General features: G+C 36.5%; 1 protein-coding gene and 1 pseudogene across 6 annotated transcripts in view; one reads left to right on the plus strand and one right to left on the minus strand.

The window, feature by feature from the left end:
- PPARG (peroxisome proliferator activated receptor gamma) overlaps nt 1-21,532 on the plus strand; it is a 143,530-nt gene that overhangs the window by 43,020 nt on the left and 78,978 nt on the right. The window contains exon 1 of one of the 6 annotated variants that reach the window (XM_002758639.7): nt 19,248-19,444. The exons of the other annotated variants lie outside the window; for them this stretch is intronic. Within the exon in view, the coding sequence (XP_002758685.1) occupies nt 19,363-19,444 (82 nt within the window). The 5' untranslated portion in view covers nt 19,248-19,362. Of the gene's footprint in view, nt 1-19,247; nt 19,445-21,532 lie in introns of those variants that run through there. 6 annotated transcript variants of the gene reach the window in all.
- Nucleotides 13,671-14,312, minus strand: LOC108588480 (small ribosomal subunit protein eS7 pseudogene; annotated as a pseudogene).

A 21,532-nucleotide genomic window follows, 5' to 3' on the forward strand; every position in this document is an offset into this window, starting at 1 on the left:
AGCTATTGACATAATACATTTTTATCTCTTTTCCTACCATCTAGATCATTACATTTTAACATCTTCATTTGCTCTAAGTTTATTTCTGAATTTTTTATTCTTTATTTTGTTTATTGCCATACTTAGTTTTACTGATGACTATGGATTTAAATGGCATGAACTGTCTTTAGACCAGCCTACTGTAATGAGTCACAAGACCTATCATAATGGATGAAGATGGCAAAATTGGGAGTAATAGAAATTACTATTAGTTTTCTTTTAAGAGATGGTTTAATGCATTTACTTGCAGTTTCAGATTGGTAGAAACAGTACATTGTTAAGAATTCACTCTCAAGTTTTTTTAGTCTATATTAGAGCTCTGTATACTCTGCAAATAATGTGTGAGTACTGGTACCATCAAAGCATGTGTTGCCTTAGGTGGTGTTTACAGACTTGTCAGAGTTGATAGTAATTCCAGAATATAATCATTTGAATAGCTAAGGATTATGGTTAAGACTTCCAAAGTGTTCAGAATTTACTGAATTGAATTATTCTATGTTTTGCTACTGTGATGCTTTGGTTACTTGTAGTCATCAAATCGAGCTTTATTTTACTGCCTTCATTGAAATAATCAGTTTTAACCATTTAAAAATATTTTTAATAGAATACTTATTTTCTCTAGCAGTTTTCTAGACTGTGGTTCCTGTGTGGTGAATGTCTCTCACTCCTTGGAAGCCTTGAAATATGCAAATTGACTATTGTTATTTATGTTGAAAGGTATTAAAATGAGATTTGTTATCTAAACTGCATTACTTACTTCACATCTGGTTGCTTGAAAAGTGGCCAGATGCAACAATTCCTATTGCAAGAGAGCCTAGGGCAAAAACTTTGCAATTCCCACCTTCCTTTACAAAACAACTGCCCTGTGTGAACCTTTAAAGGTAAAAAAAGAAGAAAAGCAAAGAAAAGTTCACCTCACTGCATTCTAATTATAGAATTCCAATTAAAGTATTAATACGATTCCTAGATCAATGAGCTAATCATTAGAACTGGAAGGCCACGTGGGAAAAAAGACAGAACAACAATGGCAGCATTGACCTAGTTTCTAGTTGCCGGGACCCAAGACATCATGACACCTCTGTCCTCTCTAAATTTACTTACATTGCATAATCTTAAAGTGATGGTATGTCCTGGTTTGCCTGTGACAGTCCTGGTTTTTGCCGGTTGTCCCAGTGCAACTTTTTAATAGTGTCCTCTTTCACTCTTAAAAGTGTCTCAGTTTGGGTAAGGAGGTATATGCCCATCTTAATTTAATCTCTTTATCTCAGATACATTAATCAGGAAGGGTTACAAGTGGGAATTATGAAAATATATTAAGGGAAAATAATACTATGGTTGAGACAGTGCTGGAACCAAAAAGCTACTGATCTGAATTCTCCATAATACGATGAGAGTCGAGCTGGAAATTGGTTTGTGAACACATTCTGAACATCACAAGATACCATATTAATGCTGATTCCTCTTGGGGAGTTGTGGGGAGGAGGAGGATAACCAGGTCAGGAGTTTGTGGTCTCTTTTATGCAACATTAACGTTAAGCTTCCTGTCTGAGGTTTTCCATGTTGTGAGTTTTCACCTCTTGATACTCTGAGGACTAGTGATGCTGACATCTACTAGAAACACTTCAGAGAAAAAAAGATGGAAGATAATAGTTCTTTAGAAAAATGGAAACATTTACTTTATTAATGATAACTTTGTTCTTCTTTGAAAAAGATTAGCTGAACATCCCTGCTGATTACCTTAATAATTTACTTTGAAATTTAATTTTGTCTACTCTAGAAGACTTGCTGTGGATAAATTCTCCTTTAGAGTCCTCCAGATTTGATAGCTATTATTTTTTAATACTCAGTAGTTAAGTGCCTTTATTTTGTTTAAAGAACTGAGAAATGAATCAGGTCTCAGGAACTACTTATGAACAACTGATTATTTAGCTGGGAAAAGAAGGTAAGGAAGAAGAATATTGTAAATAAAGGTTTTTAGGTTTTTATAAAGACATTATGCAAAGAGTGATAACCATCTTTCTTACAACCTCTTCTGAAGCTAAAGGAAGGGGACTGAGCTTCTTGTGGATATTTAAGTTTGAATAGAGTACTCTCCTGAAGGCCTTTACAAATACGGTAGTTTATCTGTCTGCAGTTTAGCAATCAATCACTCAGTCAAGTCTTGAACACCTAATGCTGCGCTAAGAATTGTAAATGAAGTAAAAGGCATACTCTTTCATGTCTTCAAAGGACTTAATACTATACTTGGAGAAATAAAACAAATACATGTGAAACATATTAGGTCTGAATTATGTGGTATTGATTCCATATATGATGAGTTATTAGGGCTAAGAACTGATGAATTGGCATTCAAAGAGCATTTACTTTGTGTCAACCAATAAAAACATCTCATTGTATTATAGCATAAGAAGAGGAAGCCAGAAATAAGTCCTAGTGGATGGCAGAAAATGAGAATATATACATTCATTTCTACATTAATGCATCTATTCAGTATTTCTTGAGCACTTACTATATACCGTGGGCACATAGGAGTGAGTGGGTACATTGTTCTGAGTATAACTTATGTGTTAGGAAATAGCGAAAAAAATGTGGGAGGACAGGTGGGTGTGTGGGCAGAGTATAGCAATAATATTGTTAACCTTTGCAAAGGTTAGGCTGATTCTGAATAGAGACAAGAGTTTATAATAGAAGATTCCTTTTAACAGTTAAAATTCATCAAACGTAGAGCCCAAAGAAAATCTTAGAAGCCATCTAATCTACTCTCCTTTTCCTATCTCCACTTGAAAAATGGGGACTTAAGAGCAGAGCTGTTAGAACTTGCCTGAATTCATAAACTGAGTTAGCGGTGGAGCCTGACTCTTCTTTGCAGTTGGCCCTCCCTATCCATGGGTTCCATATCCATGGATTCAACCAACTATGGAACGAACATATTTTTTAAAAATAAAATAGCAATATAATAATTAAAAATAAAAAATTTAAAATATAGTATAAACAACTATTTACATAGCATTACATTATATTGGTTATTATAAGTAATCTAGAAATGATTTAAAATATATGGCAGAATGTGCATAGGTTATGTTCAAATACCACACTATTTTAGATTAGGGACTTGAGTATCTTAGATTTTTGTATCCGCAGGGATCCTGGGACCCCTGGGTCATTCACGAATATGGAAGGACAAATGTATATCCTTCTGCCTCTTCAGTCTCAAAGTTAGCTAAAACATTTCACTTCCCTCTGCCAACTCTGTAAATACCAGATCTTAGATCCTAAACTAAAGGTTTGGAATGCAGTCGTTACTCAGACATAGGTAGGAAAATATGACTTAGGAAATGAATCTGTTTCATGTCTCAATTTTAACAAATGTCTTGTTTATAAAATGACTAAACACTCAATGAGACTAACAACATAAAACTTGTAGTAAATTTTGTAACCATGACACTGATGAACTGTGTTTTAGACCCAGCTGTCACTAATTGGTTGTGTGATTTTTGCACAAGGTGTGTCTTCTCTTTTGTCTTTATTTATATTATGACAGGGTTAGAAAGGCTTTAAATTGTTTCAGTTATTTTATTACTAATATATATATATATATCTTACCGTTGCTTGAGTACAGCACAGACTTCAAGGAAAAAATTTCTTATGATTCTCAGTGTTCACATAATTTTTATTAAAGCTAACTTAAATATATGTAAAACAAGTTGTAAACTATGTTTATAGCTCTTGTATATCTCTACAATCGAAATAAAATTTAAAATAAGTGGTGAAGCCCCTAACATTAAAGGTACACATATGGAAATGACTGCTACAGCACAGACTTTTGGAGATCAACACCTTTTGCTGCTTAATGCCATATCTGATTAAATTTTTCCAAGACTTTTTTCTTTTTCAAATCTTCTGTGAAACATTCCTTTCTACAGTATTACTGGATCTAGTTTGAACTTCAGTTAACTTAGATGAATCATTTACATATTAAAAGTTTACCTTTGTTCTTTTTTCACTAACCTTAGACAACTAAAGTTGTAATATTGGGCACCAATGAAATCACAAATAGAAACTGTGGCACTGAAACTGCTTGTCTGTATTCAGTTATACTTCATCCAGATAATCTAAAATATGAATTTGTATACATTTTATGTTGTTAAAATGAAGATAAAATTGAAAACAGAATTAAAAAGTTTTCCTCAAAAATCAGAAACAATCTAAATAAATGTCCATCAACTCAATGGATAGATAAAATGTGCTATATTAATACACAGCCTAATCTAGGCAATTCAGTAGTAAACAGACATGGGCCTGGCGTGGTGGCTCATGCCTACAATCCCATCACTTTGGGAGGCCAAGGAAGGTGGATCACCTAAGGTCAGGAGTTCGAGACCAATCTGGCCAACTTGGTGAAACTCCGTCTCTACTGAAAAAATATATATATACAAAAATTAGCCGGGCATGATTCAGGCGCCTGTAATCCCAGCTACTTGGGAGGCTGAGGCAAGAGAATTGCTTGAACCCGAGAGGCAGAGTTTGCAGTGAGCCTAGATCACACTACTGTACTCCAGCCTGGGTGACAAAATGAGACTCTGTCTCAAAAAAATAAAACAGGCATGAACTGCGAACACCTGCCACAACCTGAACCTCCAAACTCAACCTCAGAACCTCAAAAACGTTATGCTAAGTGAAAAAAACCCGGATATATGAGACAATATATATTATATGATTCTGTTTATATGAAATGTCTGGTAAAAGCAGCAAATCTGTAGAGGCAGAAAAATATAATAGATTAATAGTTGTCTGGGATTGGGGGTAGGAATTGGCATTTGATTGTAAATCAGCTTGAAAGATCTTACTAGGTGATAAAAATGTTCTAAAACTGATTTATGGTGATGGTTGCAAAACTTGGTAAATTTACTAAAATTCATTGAATTGCACATTCAAAATGGTGAAATTTATGCTATGTAAAATGTACATTAAAAATGCTGTTTTAAAGGCTTTTTATAAAGAGTTCTAGAACTCCTAAAAATATTTAGGTATTAGATATTTTCTCCCTTGACCCTTCCAAGGTCAGAAGACAATTGAAAAAATACTTTTAGTGGAACCAAAGAATGGATCCAATAACTGCAGTATCGTGCATTCTAGCTTTGACTTTGTCACTGACTCTACTTAGGCAAGGCCTTGGGCAAGTCACTTAACCATTTTGTGCCTCAGTTTCCCCATCTGTAAATAAAGAGGGTGTTAGATTAAATGTTCTCTAAGATTTCTGGCACACATTACAGTCCCATCCTCTCATTTCTGTTATCTGTGAACCTCTACCTCCTAGTGATTCCCCTCCTCAAATACTCTTACAAAGCCCCTTTATTCAGCGTGGCATATGTAACATACTGCTTGTCTCACTAATTCTTCCTGACCTTACTGCATAGGTCTTTCAGGGACACAGTTCTCAAAGTGTTTATCTGAAAGTTCCATATGAGACTGAATGCCCATCATTTATTAATCTCCCAGAGGCTGTCTTCTCATCCTATGTAACGCTCTTATGGAAGCATTCCCATAGATAACAATATACTTCCCCTTCAGGCAGTACATGGAAGAAACAATGGGCTATACAATGGAATCATCCTATGCGATTACACAGAGTGAGAAGCTGGCCCATTGTTTTCTCCTGCTGCCTAAGGAAGGAGTTGTGCTCTTTGGATCCCCATACAGATTTTGGCTTGTCTACCTCCTTGAATTCCCAAGTAACAATTAAGCAATCTGGCCTCCTTCCCTCTTCTCATTTCAATGTGTAGGATATTTGTCAACTTGCCCAGAGTTACTGTAGGCATTTTGAGCTATTCATCTGACTGTGTGCAATAGATAACAAAAACATAATTAGAAGGAAGACTGAGTCAAGTCTCAATTTTATTTTTATTTTTATGGCAGGGTGAGAGGTGCTTACTTTAGAGTTGTAAACGTTATTTCTTGTTCAAGTTTTTATCATCCCCTCCTTCCTTTTGTGTTTCAATAAAATTTTCCCAAATGTTTCAACTGAAAAGTTTATTAAAATAGAGCTCATGTTTTAAAAAATAAAAATATAACATATACTTCCTAGAGGTATATATGAAGAAAAGCACTCTGAGAGTATAAAGAACAAGCTAGATGGTTGGAATGTGGTTTATTAGTCCACAAACCTGTCAGGGGTCTTGGACTCTTTTCCTAAAGCTGTGCAGATATACAGCATAACTTTGGAAGAACCTGTAATTTAGGAATAACTACCTGCTAAACACTGAAAATCTCTGTTAGTGGAAATAGTCGGGTAAAACCAAAGCATGAGTTATATTATTAGGGGTTGGTAAGTGGTTTTGTATATGCAATAAAAAGGATTAGATATTTGAAGAACGATGGGGTGGGTTTCCCATTTGTGACTGTCCATAGGGCCAAGGAAAATGGAGAAAAGTGAAATTGAAATAAAATTATCTGAAAATAGTTGAAAAAAGAGAAACTTAGATATATAAGTGTTTTATGATGTGAACATTCAATGAACAGAGGAAAGAAATGTGCCTAAGAAAGTCTGTTGTTGAAGATATACACCTTTTTAATAAAAGAGAACAAATAAACAGGCAGTCTTCCTTTCTTGTAAGAACTGTATTACAGGGTAATAACATGGCTTTAGTTGCTGAAGGAAAGCTCTTTCTTACAGAAAAATGCCTGCTAGCTGGGTACAGTGGCTCATACCTGTAATCCCAACACTTTGGGATGCCAAGGTTGACAGATCACTTCATCCCAGAAATTCAACACCAGCCTGGGCAACATGGTGAAACCCCATCTCTACAAAAACATACAAAAATTAGTTGGGCATGGTGGCCTGTGCCTTTGGTCTCAGCTACTCGGGAGACTGAGGTGGGAGGATCACTGGAGCCTGGGAGACAGAGGTTGCGGTGAGCTGCGATTGCACCGCCGCACTCCAGCCTGGGCAACAGAGCAAGACCCTGTCTCAAAAAAAGAAAAAAAATGCCTACTAACAAATGTGAAAAGAGTGGTAGAATTAGAAAAACTTCGTTTCATAAACTCAAAAGATTGATTCAGGAAGAGATGATAAAGTTTGTTAACACCTTTAGGTGAGTGATTAATGAAACTGAACATTCTTAAAATGCCAAAGTAACAGCACACTGACTACTGTCTGAAGGAGAAAAAAGTAACTGTACAATGGAGAGATGAGACATATCATCATTCTAACTTAGTGATGGATTTTAGCATGGCTGATGGTCAGTCATATATTATGCCTTCGGATGTGATGGAATAGGAAGTACACATCCCTATGGTATATTCAAACCTAAAATCTTTATCTTAAATCCAGAGATCCTTGGATATAGTATTCAGTTTATAGGAACACAGGGGATAGAGAATCAAGCTAAATGATACAACAAGAAAACAGCCAAATCCAGAAGTTGAGACATGCTACCTGATAACTGGCCTGACCTCTTCAGTTAGTCCCCTTAAAATTAAGGGGAAGGGTAGTCATACTAGATTTAAAAAGGCTTAGGAATGTACAACCAAATGTGTTTCATCATTCTGGATTAGATTAGGGTTCGAACAAGCCAATGAGGAAATGTGAATATGGACTGGGTATTTTTTCAAATGAAAATGTAATTAAATGGAAAGGTGAAGATTATTGACTTTAAAAAGCTGGTTACTAACAGGAAGTACCATATCTCATTTTGATTAAAAAATATACATGCTCTCTCTATATATAAGTATGTGTACATGCATATGTATCTATATATACATATGATTACACATATGCCCAGGAAAAGACCCAGATATATAAATGTTAAGAGTTTTTTTGAGCCAGTTGTGGTGGCTCACACCTGTAGTCCTAGCACTTTGGGAGGTTATGGAGGGTGGATTTTTCTGAGCTCAGGAGTTTGAGACCAGCCTGGGCAACATGGTGAAACCCTGTTTCTACTAAAATACAAAAAATTAGCCAGTGTGCACCTGTAATCCCAGCTACTTAGGAGGCTGAGACAGGAGAATCGCTTGAACCTGGGAGGTAGAGGTTGCAGTGAGCTGAGATAGCATCACTACACTTAAGCCTAGGTGACAGAGCAAGGCTGTGTCTCAAAAAAAAAAAAAAAAAAAAAAAAAAGATTTCAACGTTGATTATCATGATTTTGTTTTTACCAGTCTGTATTTTCTAATTTTCAACAATGAATGTGGATTTGTTCTATAATAATGAAAGGTGGTGTTTAAAGCAAAAAAAAAAAACTACCTTTTCAAATAGAAAAGCAGCAGTTTATTCTTTCCTTCAAGGAAAATAAAAATGTTTCCTTTGAGGAAAGAAGATAGAAAGACTAGAAAACACTCTAGTATCTTTCAGAACCACCAAGGTTTCAAGTACAAAGATTTAACGTAGGTAAACTGTATTGTACTTCATTTGAAACTCAGTATCTTTACTAGAGAGATTTCTTTTATTCTATCCTACACACATATAGTATTATTTAAAGATGTGTACACAAAACTCTGCCAGCCTTAAATAGTAGGTCTAAGATATGTTTGTTGTTTTCAGCTCCCCTGTGTTAATCTAAATTTACTGCCCAGTAGCCCTTGGAGATTTCTGTCCCAACATGTCCCATAGGTGCCCGATACTGTGGATTATCATTCCCCTAATTTATTCTCACTCTTCTCTCTTGGTTCAGTTGTGCCTTTGTTCACTCTCCTTGCTCCTACCATCCAAAGCTTCTCTGTCTTTCAGGGCTCATCTCAAATATTTTGTCTTTGCTGAATGGCTTTCAGATTCTTTCCATCTCTATTCCCTCTCAGAAGGGCTCCGTTCATCTCTGAATGTCTTCCGCGCTCCATTGCATCTGGTTTAAATCCCTTATCTGCCTCTTGTTAGCTATGTGTCCTCAAAACTCAATTTCTTTATCTGTAAAATTGTGATAATAAATGACTTCACTGGGTTGAGCGTCTCAAGTCAGTGGTGAGTACTCTAGAGGCAGAATACATAGCTCAACAGAAAGAACTCCAGTATCAGTCGTGATTCTTTCTACTTCTCTCAAGCCACCTACTGGTCTTATTCCTCTTTACTAAAGGCAGGAAAATGGCTTGAGAATTGAGGGTCAGTCTTTAAATGCATTGTTCTATCACTAGTTATGTGATACTTAACTGTATTGCTTGGTATTTAGCAGTCCATTATCTAATCATAACATCAACCTCATTCTTTCTGAGCTCGTTTCCTTTTTGTGAAATGGGGCTACCAATCAATCTCACAGAACTTTTTTTGTTTAAGACAGAATCTTGCTGTCACCCAGGCTGGCGTGCAGTGGGGTGAACTCAGCTCACTACAGCCTCCGCCTCCCAAGTTCAAGCACTTCTCGTGCCTCAGCCTCCTGAGTAGCTGGGATTACAGGCACATGCTACCACACCCAGATCATTTGTGTATTTTTTTTTTTTTTTTTTTTTTTGAGGCGAAGTTTCGCTCTTGTTACCAGGCTCGAGTGCAATGGCGCGATCTCGGCTCACCGCAACCTCCGCCTCCTGGGTTCAGGCAATTCTCCTGCCTCAGCCTCCTGAGTAGCTGGGATTACAGGCACGCGCCACCATGCCCAGCTAATTTTTTGTATTTTTAGTAGAGACGGGGTTTCACCATGTTGACCAGGATGGTCTCGATCTCTTGACCTCGTGATCCACCCGCCTCGGCCTCCCAAAGTGCTGGGATTACAGGCTTGAGCCACCGCACCCGGCCTCATTTGTGTATTTTTGGTAGAGATGGGGTTTCGTCGTGTTGGCCAGGCTGGTTTCAAACTCCTGACCTCAGGTGATCCACTCACCTCAGCCTCCCAAACTTCTGGGATTACAGGTGTGAACCATTGCACCTTGCCAATCTCACAGAATTTTTGTAAACTCTAGACAAAGTTTTATATTTTAAAACAGCACAGCCCCTGACAGAGTAGGCACTTAATAAATGTGGAATCTGAATCTTTCTTAAAGCTAGTTTTTATTTTTTCAAGTCTTCTTACTTTTATTAATGCTGCTTTAAGATGTATTCTATAAGTTCAAATGTAAAGCTCTAGATTGGGACGGAATTTATAATGTGTCTAAAAAAGATTGTTAGAGACAAACTTTTAGACTGAACCAATCTACTATTAGTGGAATGATTAATCTTACTGGAAAATAAACATAAAATGTACTCTGTGTTGCCTGTGGTTTAATTACCATCAAAACTAAGTTTATGATGTACTGATTTCACAGTTATATTTTATTTTCAGTCAAATCTCTATTTGCTATCATAAAGAAAATATGTCTACTTCTGCTAAGTGAACTTTAAAAATTTGTGCTTGTTTTTGAAGATTCCATACTCTGTATACCATTTCTTCCTGAAACATATTTATGTAGCTCCTTTTAACATGAGTGTTAAGAGTGTTGCTTGATGACTGCTCTTATTTTATTAAAGTGACATATATAAGATTTAAACATTTGATTATAAGAATTCATAATATAATTTTGAGAGTCTACTCTGTTACAGATACCGATTTATTTAAATCATCTCTAATTCTCATAACTCCAAAAAGATAAGAAAGCAGAGGCATGACAGGGGTTGAATGCAAACCCAGGTCTCTTTGACTCTTTATTCATTTTGAATAAAGACAAATTACTCAAAGCTTTACTGCCAAAAACTGTTACCTGGCTCCACATTGAAACTCTATTCAATAGTTGCTATTATTTTCTTGTTTTGCTTTGAATAACCTCCCAGCATTGCTGTGAGTTTCAAATGAAATAAAAGGTGTTTTTTTTAATTACCTCAAAGTAGAAATTTTCAAATAGTAATGTTATCATTTTCATAAGAGCAAGGAACTTTGTCAATAGAAACAAAAACTTCATACCAAAAAAAAAAAACCCAGAATGCTGGGATGACTCATGAAGGATCTATGAATGAGGCAAGAGAACATTTGTCAGCAAAATGACTCCATGAACTGATGTTCAAATATTATAAAATTTTAGTTACCAAGTCATTATTGAGTATTACTTTGTAGAGTGCACCATATCTGAACTCTGAGGTAAACGGTTACATTTTCATAGGTAATTCTTCCACATTAAGTGATTCATCATAGAAACATGCTTTCATGCTGAGTATTTCCACCATGACCGTAGGCATTAAGGATCATTGACCCGAATAATTTATTTGAACTTCTTACTGCATTATTTTAATGAGATAGAGCACTGTTTGGAGCTTTGGACTTGGAATCAAGAAACCTGATTTCTAGCTCAAACTCTGCTGCTAATTTATCTGAGTCATGCTTCGGGCAAATCATTTCTTTTTTTCTGGAACTCATTTTCCTTATATGAAAAATTAAGAGTTGGAATGTGCTAATCTTCCTGCTGTTAAGTTTTGTGAGCCCGTGATTTCAGCAGTCTGTAAATTTCCTCTAGTACAGTCACAAAACTGGTCAGTTCCACCAGCTGAACCTGAATCAGCTCCATGGCTTTACACTTGCTGTAGAATCTTTGTGAATTCCCAGTGTGCTTCACCAGTGACAGGATGTGCTGCCCAATAAATCTTTCTATAAATGATCTTAGAAAATTCATTGATAAAGTCTGAAAACTGAAAAAGATACATGTTTTAGAGGTGTAGGTTTCCCACAACATGAAAATGTGTCAGTCGATAATATAGCTCATGGTATTTTACTATACTGGAAACAGCTTACTAGAGAATTTCAGATATTACATGCAACAACAAGTTAACATAGTTTAAGTGGGACGTCTTTGGTTCAAAGTTACAGTAACTTGAAAAGTGTTTAGTTGATCCCTAGAAAGTGGTTAGACAGGTTAGGCTCTTTTTCAGGTATTAGAGGTAAGTTAACTTTTGAAGTGGGGGATGGAAAAGGAAGTTTTCAGTTTTTTTTTTTTTTTTTGAGACTTTTAATTTACTATCAGACATTATTTTTCAGATGAAAGTGCCTTTTATACTGTTACCTAGGTATGAGTCAGGTAAGAAAAGGAAATAGTAACTCAGGATTAGAACATGAGTAAGTATACAATATGAAGAATTTCCATTAAATTTTAAATAAATGAATTACAGTCATATTATCAATATCTCAACATTAGAAACCAAAAGGACCTTAAGGAGTATTCTGTTTTGTGGAAAGGCCTTCTTCTGATTCTAGATATGAGAAATGTGGACTCAAAGAATTGACACAGTAAGTTTGTGTCTGAGAACCTAAAACCTAGGCTTTCTGGCTCCAATGTCAGTGTTCTTTTCTACTGCTTCCAAGTTAAGAAGATCTTTTTTTGATACCACATACACATCTACTGGAATTATTGGCTTCTTTTTTTTTTCTTTAAGGCAAGGTCTCACTCTGTTACCCAGGCTGGAGTGTAGTGATGCTATTACAACTCACTGCAGCCTCAATCTCCTGGGCTCAAGCAATTCTCCTGCCCCAGCCTCTCAAGTGGCTGAGACTACAGGCACATGCCACCATGCCTGGCTAAATATTTTAATTTTTGTAGAGACAAGGTCTCACTCTGTTGCCCAGGCTGGTCTCAAACTTCCGGTCTCAAGGAATCCTCCTGCCTCAGCCTCCCAAAGTGCTGGGATTACAGGTGTGAGCCATTGCATCCAGCAGCATTATATTTCTTTAAATCAAAATAATATAGTTTAATATAATCATGCCTGTAAAATATATTACTTTTGAAAATCTGAACAAAATTAGAGTTTTGTGTTAAAGAAGAAAGAATTTGTGTTTCAAAAAAATGACACACGGGAGGCTGAGGCAGGAGAATTTCTTGAACATGGGAGGCGCATGTAGATTGCAGTGAGCCTAGATTTGCGCCACTGCACTCTAGCCTGGGGGACAGAGTAAGACTCTGTCTCAAAAAAAAAAAAGACACAGCTGAGCGTGGTGGTGAGCATCTGAAGTCCTAGCTGCTCTGGAGGCTGAGGCAGGGGGATCACTTGAGCTCAGGAGTTGGGGACTTGCCTGGGCAACATAGCAAGACCCCTGTCAAATTTTTTTTTTAATTTAAAAATTTTTCAAAAAGTGGCACAAATGCATTCATTGAACATTGGCCTTTCTTTGTCTGCTTTTATGGGAATATCCAGCTTGTGTGATGGTTGTGGTGAAACTTACGTCCGGGATACAGGATTATTTGTTCTTCTCAAAGCCGTATCCCATTGGCCCAGTATTTCTCCCATGTTCTCTCTCCCCTGTGACTGTGAAGAAATCCTGAACTGATGCAACCGCCACTTGAAAATAAGGTTCCAAGCCAATCTTAATTGCACCAGGAAAAGACAGCCATTCTTTTGGGTAGGGGGAGAAGTGAACTTGGGTGGTCATTCTGGTTGTTGGCAATTATCAGGTTTCCACTGGAGCATCATCCAGAAATTTACATCTTGTTGGAACAAAAAGAAAATGAATGCTGTTATCAGTTTGCTAGGTCTCTAAACTTCTTGAATGATACATGTGATATGGAAGTGCTGTTCTTTCATCACTCTAGCATCAACAAAAACAGTATGTGTGTTTTAATGCCAAGTAGGGACACTGTGCTAGATTCTAGGGATACAATGAGATCTAAACTCTTAACCTTTTAGAAGCTAGCATAAGTGTTACTAGCACTTACAGCATTACATTAAGCAAGTTTTTTTTTTTTTTGTCAATATATTTTTTATTTAGTCATTCTGTTTACATTTGGAACTCTGGGAATTCAAAATTGACGTCCTTGCCCGTGAGCTTCTTATAGACACCAGAAAAAGTTTCATCCTTGTGTTCCACATTGTTCTGCTGTGCTTTGTCCAAATGAACCTTTATGAGCCGGCTGCCATCCAGACTCACACGGATTCTCTTGCCCACAGTTTCACTTGGGAAAACCAAGTCCTCAAGGATTGCATCGTGCACAGCTGTCAGTGTACGGCTCCTGGGACGCTTTTGTTTATTTTTTGTACGGCTTTTTCGAGTTGGTTTAGGCAGAATTCTCCTCTGGGCGATAAAGACAACATGCTTCCCACTGAACTTTTTCTCCAATTTGCGTACTAGCCGGACTTGGATTTTCTGGAAAGATTTTAGTTGAGGAACAGGGACAAAGATTATGATAGCTTTCCGGCCACCACCAACTTCAGTTTCCTTGGCTGCCATAATATTCAGCTCCCTGAGCTGAGCCTTGAGGTCCGAGTTCATCTCCAGCTCCAGAAGAGCCTGGGAGATGCCGGACTCGAACTCGTCTGGCTTCTCGCCATTGGGCTTCACAATCTTGGTGCTCGAACTGAACATGGCTTTCTCCTTGGTGAGTGCCGACTTAGGAAAAGCTACATTAAGCAAGTTTTTAAATGAGGTTAGAGCGAAAGAAAAAATATTGTGCATACAATTTTATACCAATACTAACATAGCTTATTTCACACAAAAGAAATAGCCATGTAAGCAATTTTTAAATCCAAATTTATAGCAAAAAAACAAACAAACCAGTTTTCATTGGCTTTCAAGAATAATACAGCCCCAAAATATTTAATATTCTATTTTGTGGGAATATTTTATATAAGTCATTCCAACACCAAGTAATGCTAAAAATAACTTTATATAGATACAATGATATGATTTTATTAACTATAGATTTTTTCACCTTTTCTTTTTGTTACTGAATCATTCACAGCTTTTATTGGTCGAATTGCCTTCTCTTAAAAGTACCAAAGTGTGGAGAGTTTTTTTAGCTGAGCAATATTCAGATTCTTTTAACCAAAGACAGGTTCTATAAAGTAATATTGAAGACTAGATGTTGAAGAGTAGCTTTTTCTAATATCAAACTGTCAGTTTTTTCAAATGTCATGAACTGGGGTAGAGTTAACTTTTTACCCTCCTCATCATAGAATCATTCCTTGTTATCCCCATTCTTTCCCCTGCTAAGGATTTGGTGGTGTACTCAAAGTTACATCCATCCCCCTTTGTCTCCAGCGTCCAAGGAGAGATGGCACAGAGCCATCTCCACAGAGCCCTACATCCCTCAACAGAAGAAGTACATAGTACATAAGGAAAGTGGTCTTTTTTTTAAATTTTGTAAAAAATGGTTTATCAATTCCATTTTTATATAAAACACATGGGAGAAACCTAGCCAATCAACACACAACTGTCACCACATGAAAAGGTACTTTTATCAAACTTCAAGTCTAAGAACATACAAATGTTTCTTTTATCATGTCTATAGTTATTGTCTATGCTTTTCCATTTAACTGTTGTTAAAATTCCACATATCCCCATTATTTCTTCTGTCACAGTTGGTGATGAAGAGTTGGATTCTCTTATCAAGGCTGCCATAGCTGGGGGTGGTGTGATCCCTCACATCCACAAATCTCTAATTGGAAAAAAGGGACAGCAGAAAACTGCTTAAAGGGTTGCTTTAACCAACCCTCTTCCTCCCCATCATTGTACTGTAACTGGGATGGAAAGTTGTCTTTTACCACTCCTTCTCACCCTGTAACATTAAGAAGGACTCTCCTGCAAGGGGACTGTCCGTAGGATGAATAGCAATAGGCGACTGCATTGACGTGCAAAGTGCTGACAACCCCTTGGTGTGCAAAGCAATCTTAGCAAGTTCTAAAGTTCTAAGATCTTATCATGTAAATCACTGGTGTACTCTTTTATGTATCTTATAATATCCTTCCAGTCAATATTATAAAGGGCAGGACACTGGGGGAATCTTAAGGTTTTGAAGATAGGGATAGTCACATGCATGTCTTAGAAATTATCATAAACAGTGTTACTATCATTAATATAAAATATGATGATCACATACTGTCCACTGATGCTAATGATACTATTTAAACAAATATATTATTTCTCATATCAGTGCATGCCAATTGATCTTCAAGGTTAAGCAAATGAAAAGATCACTCGTTTAGGTGTATTTGGATAATATTGATATAGGTAATGTGAACTCATTGAAAATAGAAACCTTGGCTTGTTATTTACTGCCTAAATCCAGATCAATACCTGGTGCTTAGTAGGTATTTGATGAATGGTGGGATGGATAAATGTAAAAGTAAGTCTCTTCAGTTATCTAAAGACAAAACAGATACATAATAAGATACAAGTGAAACTGGCTCATCCATCTTTATTTTCATCCATTTGAACGTCCATGTGAGCAAGTTATTTCTTAAGTGACCTAGCACTGCAGTGTGACTATCATTAACATAAAATATGATGAAATTATCCATGTTGTGTAACTGTGTTGTTACTAATGCAGGGATGCTTTGTGTGTTGCTTGGTTTGTATATGCTGCCAAGAGTGTAAGCAACATTTACTGAGCCTGCTACTTGGCAGGCTCTATGTTTATTAAAATTGTAGTTTTTGCTTATTGACTGTTTTTTTGACACATCCGTCTTGTTCATCATTGTATCTCTAGCACCTAGCTTGAGGCTTGCTGCATATTATATTAGCAATGAATATTTTTTGAACAAATGAATGCATGAAACACAATGAGTTAAGACAGGTTTTTGTTTTCAAGTATAACATAGTCTGGGGGAAGAAGGAATGACAGGATGTGGTGGGTCCTATAGGAGTGGGTGTTACCAGATTCTGATGCTGTAGAATAATAAGCTGTTAAAAATATGTAATCTTATGTTTCAGAAGCTAAAACACAGTATGGGAACTATTAGAGGCTCGGAAGTTCTCACTACCCAGTAGACTTATAAGTTGAACGGTGTCTGAGAAAAAAGAGAATAGAAGTAACAGTAGGTGAAGGGTCCAGAAGTGAAACTCTTTGAGGATAGGTGGAAAGACTGTATCTGTGTGTTGCCAAAGAGTAACAGAGACTGGTATAGGACTTGAGAATCAGGTAATGCTGTTGGCCTCAGGAACAGAACTAAGAAGATTCCCAGATAGAGATGTGGCATGAATGTGAACATCATAATTGACGGAACATGGCCACAAGAGGAAGGGGGGCATTGAGAGACATTCCACCACACTCCCTACTATAGCCATTGGTATTGGAAAATGAATACCACAGTTATTCACTGATATTCCTTAAAAGAGTAAATATATTTTCCCAAGTTGCCTAATACTTCTATTCCTGTGGTGCTGATATATTAAAAGAGGCAATTTATTTTTATTTTTATTTCTTTTATTCTTTGCCTATGCTTGCTCATAAAAGAGGTAATTTAGACACTTCTAAGAGTAGAAACTGGTGAGGGCCATAAACTGACCTGAACTTTAAAGGTCCAATCCTTAGATCCTAGACCCAGCTCTGTCACTACCCAACTGCTTAACCTGGAGAGTTGACTTGTCATTTGGAGACCTTGTTTTCTCACCTTAACACAGTGTTAAACACTTAGAGTTTCTCTTACCCTAAAGTGGAATTATTTTGCCAGTTTTCTCATTCTGACCATCCAGTACAATCTTAAGAACATTTTAATAAACTTCTCCACTTTTCAAAAGTTGAGGAGACTTTGGAATCTGAGGGCAGATTCCAAAACATCCCAGTATGTTCAATGGGAACATACTGCTGTTTCATGGGAAACAAGGTTGAAGTTTGCTTTCCAGACTCAAACATGTCTTAGGACATTGGCTAGGATTATCCAGAGGTAGATTGGGACTTCAGTTTTTCTTTCTGCTTTATTTAAAAGAAGGACAGGGTTCTTGACTTGAATAATTAATTTTGGTTGGGTACAGTGGCTGACACCTGTAATCTCAATACTTTGAGAGGCAGAGGCGGGAGGATCACTTGAGCCCAGGAGTTCAAGACCAGCCTGGGCAACATGGCAAGACCCCATCTCTACAAAAATAAAAGAATATTCACCTATTGTAAGTTTAACCAAGAATCTTTGATTCTGTCATATCCTTAAATATTATGCCATTGTGTCTGGATTACCGTGTAGTATAAGTAAATTTCCAAGCATGAAGAGGGAAGGAAAACGTCCTTTATTGAGGATCCAACTGAATATAGAGAAAACAAATTTTACACAACTGTAATCACTGCAGTCATTTGGACAAATTAGCAAACCCAAGTTTTGCTTTAACTTGGGTTGCCTTAATAAAGATGTTTTGGGGCTTAACGGCACAGTTGCCTAACTCTCTACTTTATTCTGTACTGTTCAGACCTGGCGAGCATTTCACCATCAAGCTCTTGCACCATGATTGACAGGGACACTTTTACTAGTCCTCCTGAAGAATGAATAGTTACTCAACGTAGATTAACCAGATATATATTTATTTTACTCAAGATAAGTATAATTCAGAGAATTATTGCCTTCTAATGTACTAATTGCCATGTGTAGGGGCGTCTTTGAAAATCTGCAATGTCACTGCAATTCTACTAGGCCATTCATGTGACAAGACCTGCTCCCACATCTGTAATTTGGCACAGCTAGTGTTTCTCCTTGCCAAAAAGGGCAAAGGCCTTGAGCAAGAAGCCAGCTTTTTTCCTGATTACAAAACTGACCACAATTCCTCGCCAACCTAATAGCGTATAAGTCTATTTTTTTCTGGTAGTGTGTTCTTCTTACAGAGAACTCCATTTTTTCATTATGACACAGCACTTATCATTTAAACATCAATTGATGTTCAGACATCAACTGATGTAACATTGCTGCAGTTGCAATTGATGGATAAGCTGAAGTTTTTAAGAGAACAAACTGTGACATATAAAATTGAAACCACATCAAACCCTTCTTCATTCTCTCAACTATTTAATTTTACAGAATTTGGATAGCAGTCAGTATCATTTTGGGCTTCACAAACAGTAGAATAAATACCTTAGGAATATAACATTTCAGTAGCATGCTGATACCAATGTTTAAACTATGGATACATATTTGAATTCCAAAGTTTTCTTCAGATAATGTGATTAGAGATTCAACCAGGAATAGACACCAAAAGAAAACTTTGCCCAAATAAGCTTTCTGGTATTTCATAAGCGAGAGATTTAAAGTTTTCCATTTAATAAGCAATTGATGTGAATTTTATGACAATAAAAATGCAAGGCGATATTGAACAGTCTCCGCTCTTATAATTCTAAATACTGTACAGTTCACACCCCTCACAAGACACTCAGCATGTGGGTCACTGGCGAGACAGTGTGGCAATATTATTTTCCCTGTAATGTACCAAGTCTTGCCAAAGCAGTGAACAACATTATGACACAACATTTTGTCAGAGCTGGCTCCTAACAGGACAGTGCCAGCCAATTCAGGCCCAGTCCTTTCTGTGTTTATTCCCATCTCTCCCAAATATTTGGAAACTGATGTCTTAACTGATGGGTGTATTCACAAATTCTGTTACTTCAAGTCTTTTTCTTTCAACGGATTGATCTTTTGCTAGATATAGACAAAATATCAGTGTGAATTACAGCAAACCCCTATTCCATGCTGTTATGGGTGAAACTCTGGGAGATTCTCCAATTGACCCAGAAAGCGATTCCTTCACTGATACACTGTCTGCAAACATATCACAAGGTAAAGTCTCTTCCAGATACGGCTACTGGGGACATGGGGGCATTTATGTAAGGGTAAAATTGCTCTTGTAGTTTGTGTTCCAAGTCATGTTTGTTTTAATATTATCATGTGTACACTCCAGTATTTTAATGCTTAGCTTGCTGCTATGGTGTTCACTTAAAAACATATTCTGAACCTTAAAAAAGAAAACCTAAGCTAATCTGTATTTTATCTCTGTGCATGGCTTCCATTTCCTGAAATTTAAGCATTAAAGATATATCCAAAAAATCTTGTTCATTTTATTTCCTGAGTTTGCATACATTTCCCAAGAAAATGTAGGGCTCTTTAGACTTGAAGGGTCACTTTTTCCTCCTTTCATCTTGTATGTTACAGATCTCTCATAACTGTTTTTATCTCTCTTGCAGCACTTTTATTCTTCTTGAAGTACTCTCAGCTCTTTTCTGTTCTACTTTAAATCTAGATAATTGTGTGTGCACTTTAGCTCTCCCAAAGAATTGTAAGCTCCCAGAGTATGGGGCCAAGTGATGCTCTTCATTAGATTTCTTAGGATACCTCCTAGCATAATGCCTAATGCATTGTAGAAGAATAGCTTGTCGGAACCTTGAAAAATATCTGTTCCAAGCATCACATTTTACACATGAAGAAAATGAGGTCCCTAAATGCCTACTGCATACTAAATAAGTGATTACCTATTACTTCTCTTCAGATATGTCAGAATCAGATACCTTCTTTTCAATATTTCTTTCCTGGCCATTGCAAAATGTAATTTCTATGGCTTCTTCTATTGGAGTTTCTTAGCACCACCTCTACTGTTTGGTATTGTCTCATATCGATGTCTATATTTCTATTCATTTTCTTTTTCTCTTCTCGGAGATTCTGTGTAAAAATAGATTGTTAACTGGTGTGATTCATGTTTTATAATATAACTGCTAAAGCATTAAAATTAAATCACTTAATTGCTGAAATTGATGACTTTACATTTTAACCTTTTAATTTTCCTGGAAGCCTTAAGTTTGGACATATTAATCATAGTTTTTAAAATATCAAGCTTATTAAAAACTAGTAAAAATTGTTTCCTGAAATACTGTTTTATTACAGTCATTTGATTCAACATATATTTATATCATCTAAGCCTCTTAAATAGGAGTTTTGTTTTATTCCATAAAATGCTGTTATTCTGTTTTTCTGCAAGCCATAAAAATTGTTGCTATCTTTCTTCAGTTATTAATTTAGCCTGCCTCAGGGCAAAATGTCCTGGCTATACTATGAAATAGTTCTTGAGTCAAAATTTGATAGTTTTGTCTATTTGAAAAGAACATGTCTAGAATGCAGTACAACAAATATCAACAAATAGGTTAACTGAGAGGCAAGTACTATTTGTGGTGAGGATGGTTGTGTGATTCAAGTTAGTTTTCATTCTCTGCTAATCTCTATTTTTATGCTTTGAATTTACCCTGAGTTTAATTTTTTTTGAGTCTCAATTACCTCTAAAAGAATGATGTAGTACTTTTCTTCCTAATTAACATAATACAGAATAGAATTATTAGCAATTAAAACATTATATTTTATACTAATAATTTAACCCTTGTCTTATAGGGTCTCTGGCTACTTTGTCTTCATAAGCACTGCTTCTCTATTAAAAATGTGAGCTCCTAATGGCCAAAGATCTATGATTGTTACTCCTATTACATTTTATAAATGACCCTTAAGTAATTACTCCATCCCTTCCAAATCAGACAAAAATAAATTGGATATCTGATCATCATTAGCCAAGGCCAGCGGAGTTGGAACACTGTGAAGATGAGGCATTTCACCTGGGTACCGTAGTCCACTTAGTTGCTCCTTCTTCCTCATCATAGACAAAGTGAAATTGGGGTTTGTTGCAAATGGCTGAGTACTGCTACTGAAGAAAAAGTGGCACATTTAGTGTGAATGACTCAGATGTCCAGGTAGATTGAGTATATTCATGAGGTTAAAATCTCAACTACACTTAGCCACTATGCCCAAAGAAGACTTACATACTTTTTCCAAGGCTCCATCATTGCTGTGACCCCTTTATATTGTTCCCTTTTCTTTTTTTATCAAGAG

Source organism: Callithrix jacchus, chromosome 15 (genome assembly GCF_049354715.1).
Source record: "Callithrix jacchus isolate 240 chromosome 15, calJac240_pri, whole genome shotgun sequence".
In the NCBI taxonomy this organism is placed as follows: Eukaryota; Metazoa; Chordata; class Mammalia; order Primates; family Cebidae; genus Callithrix; species Callithrix jacchus.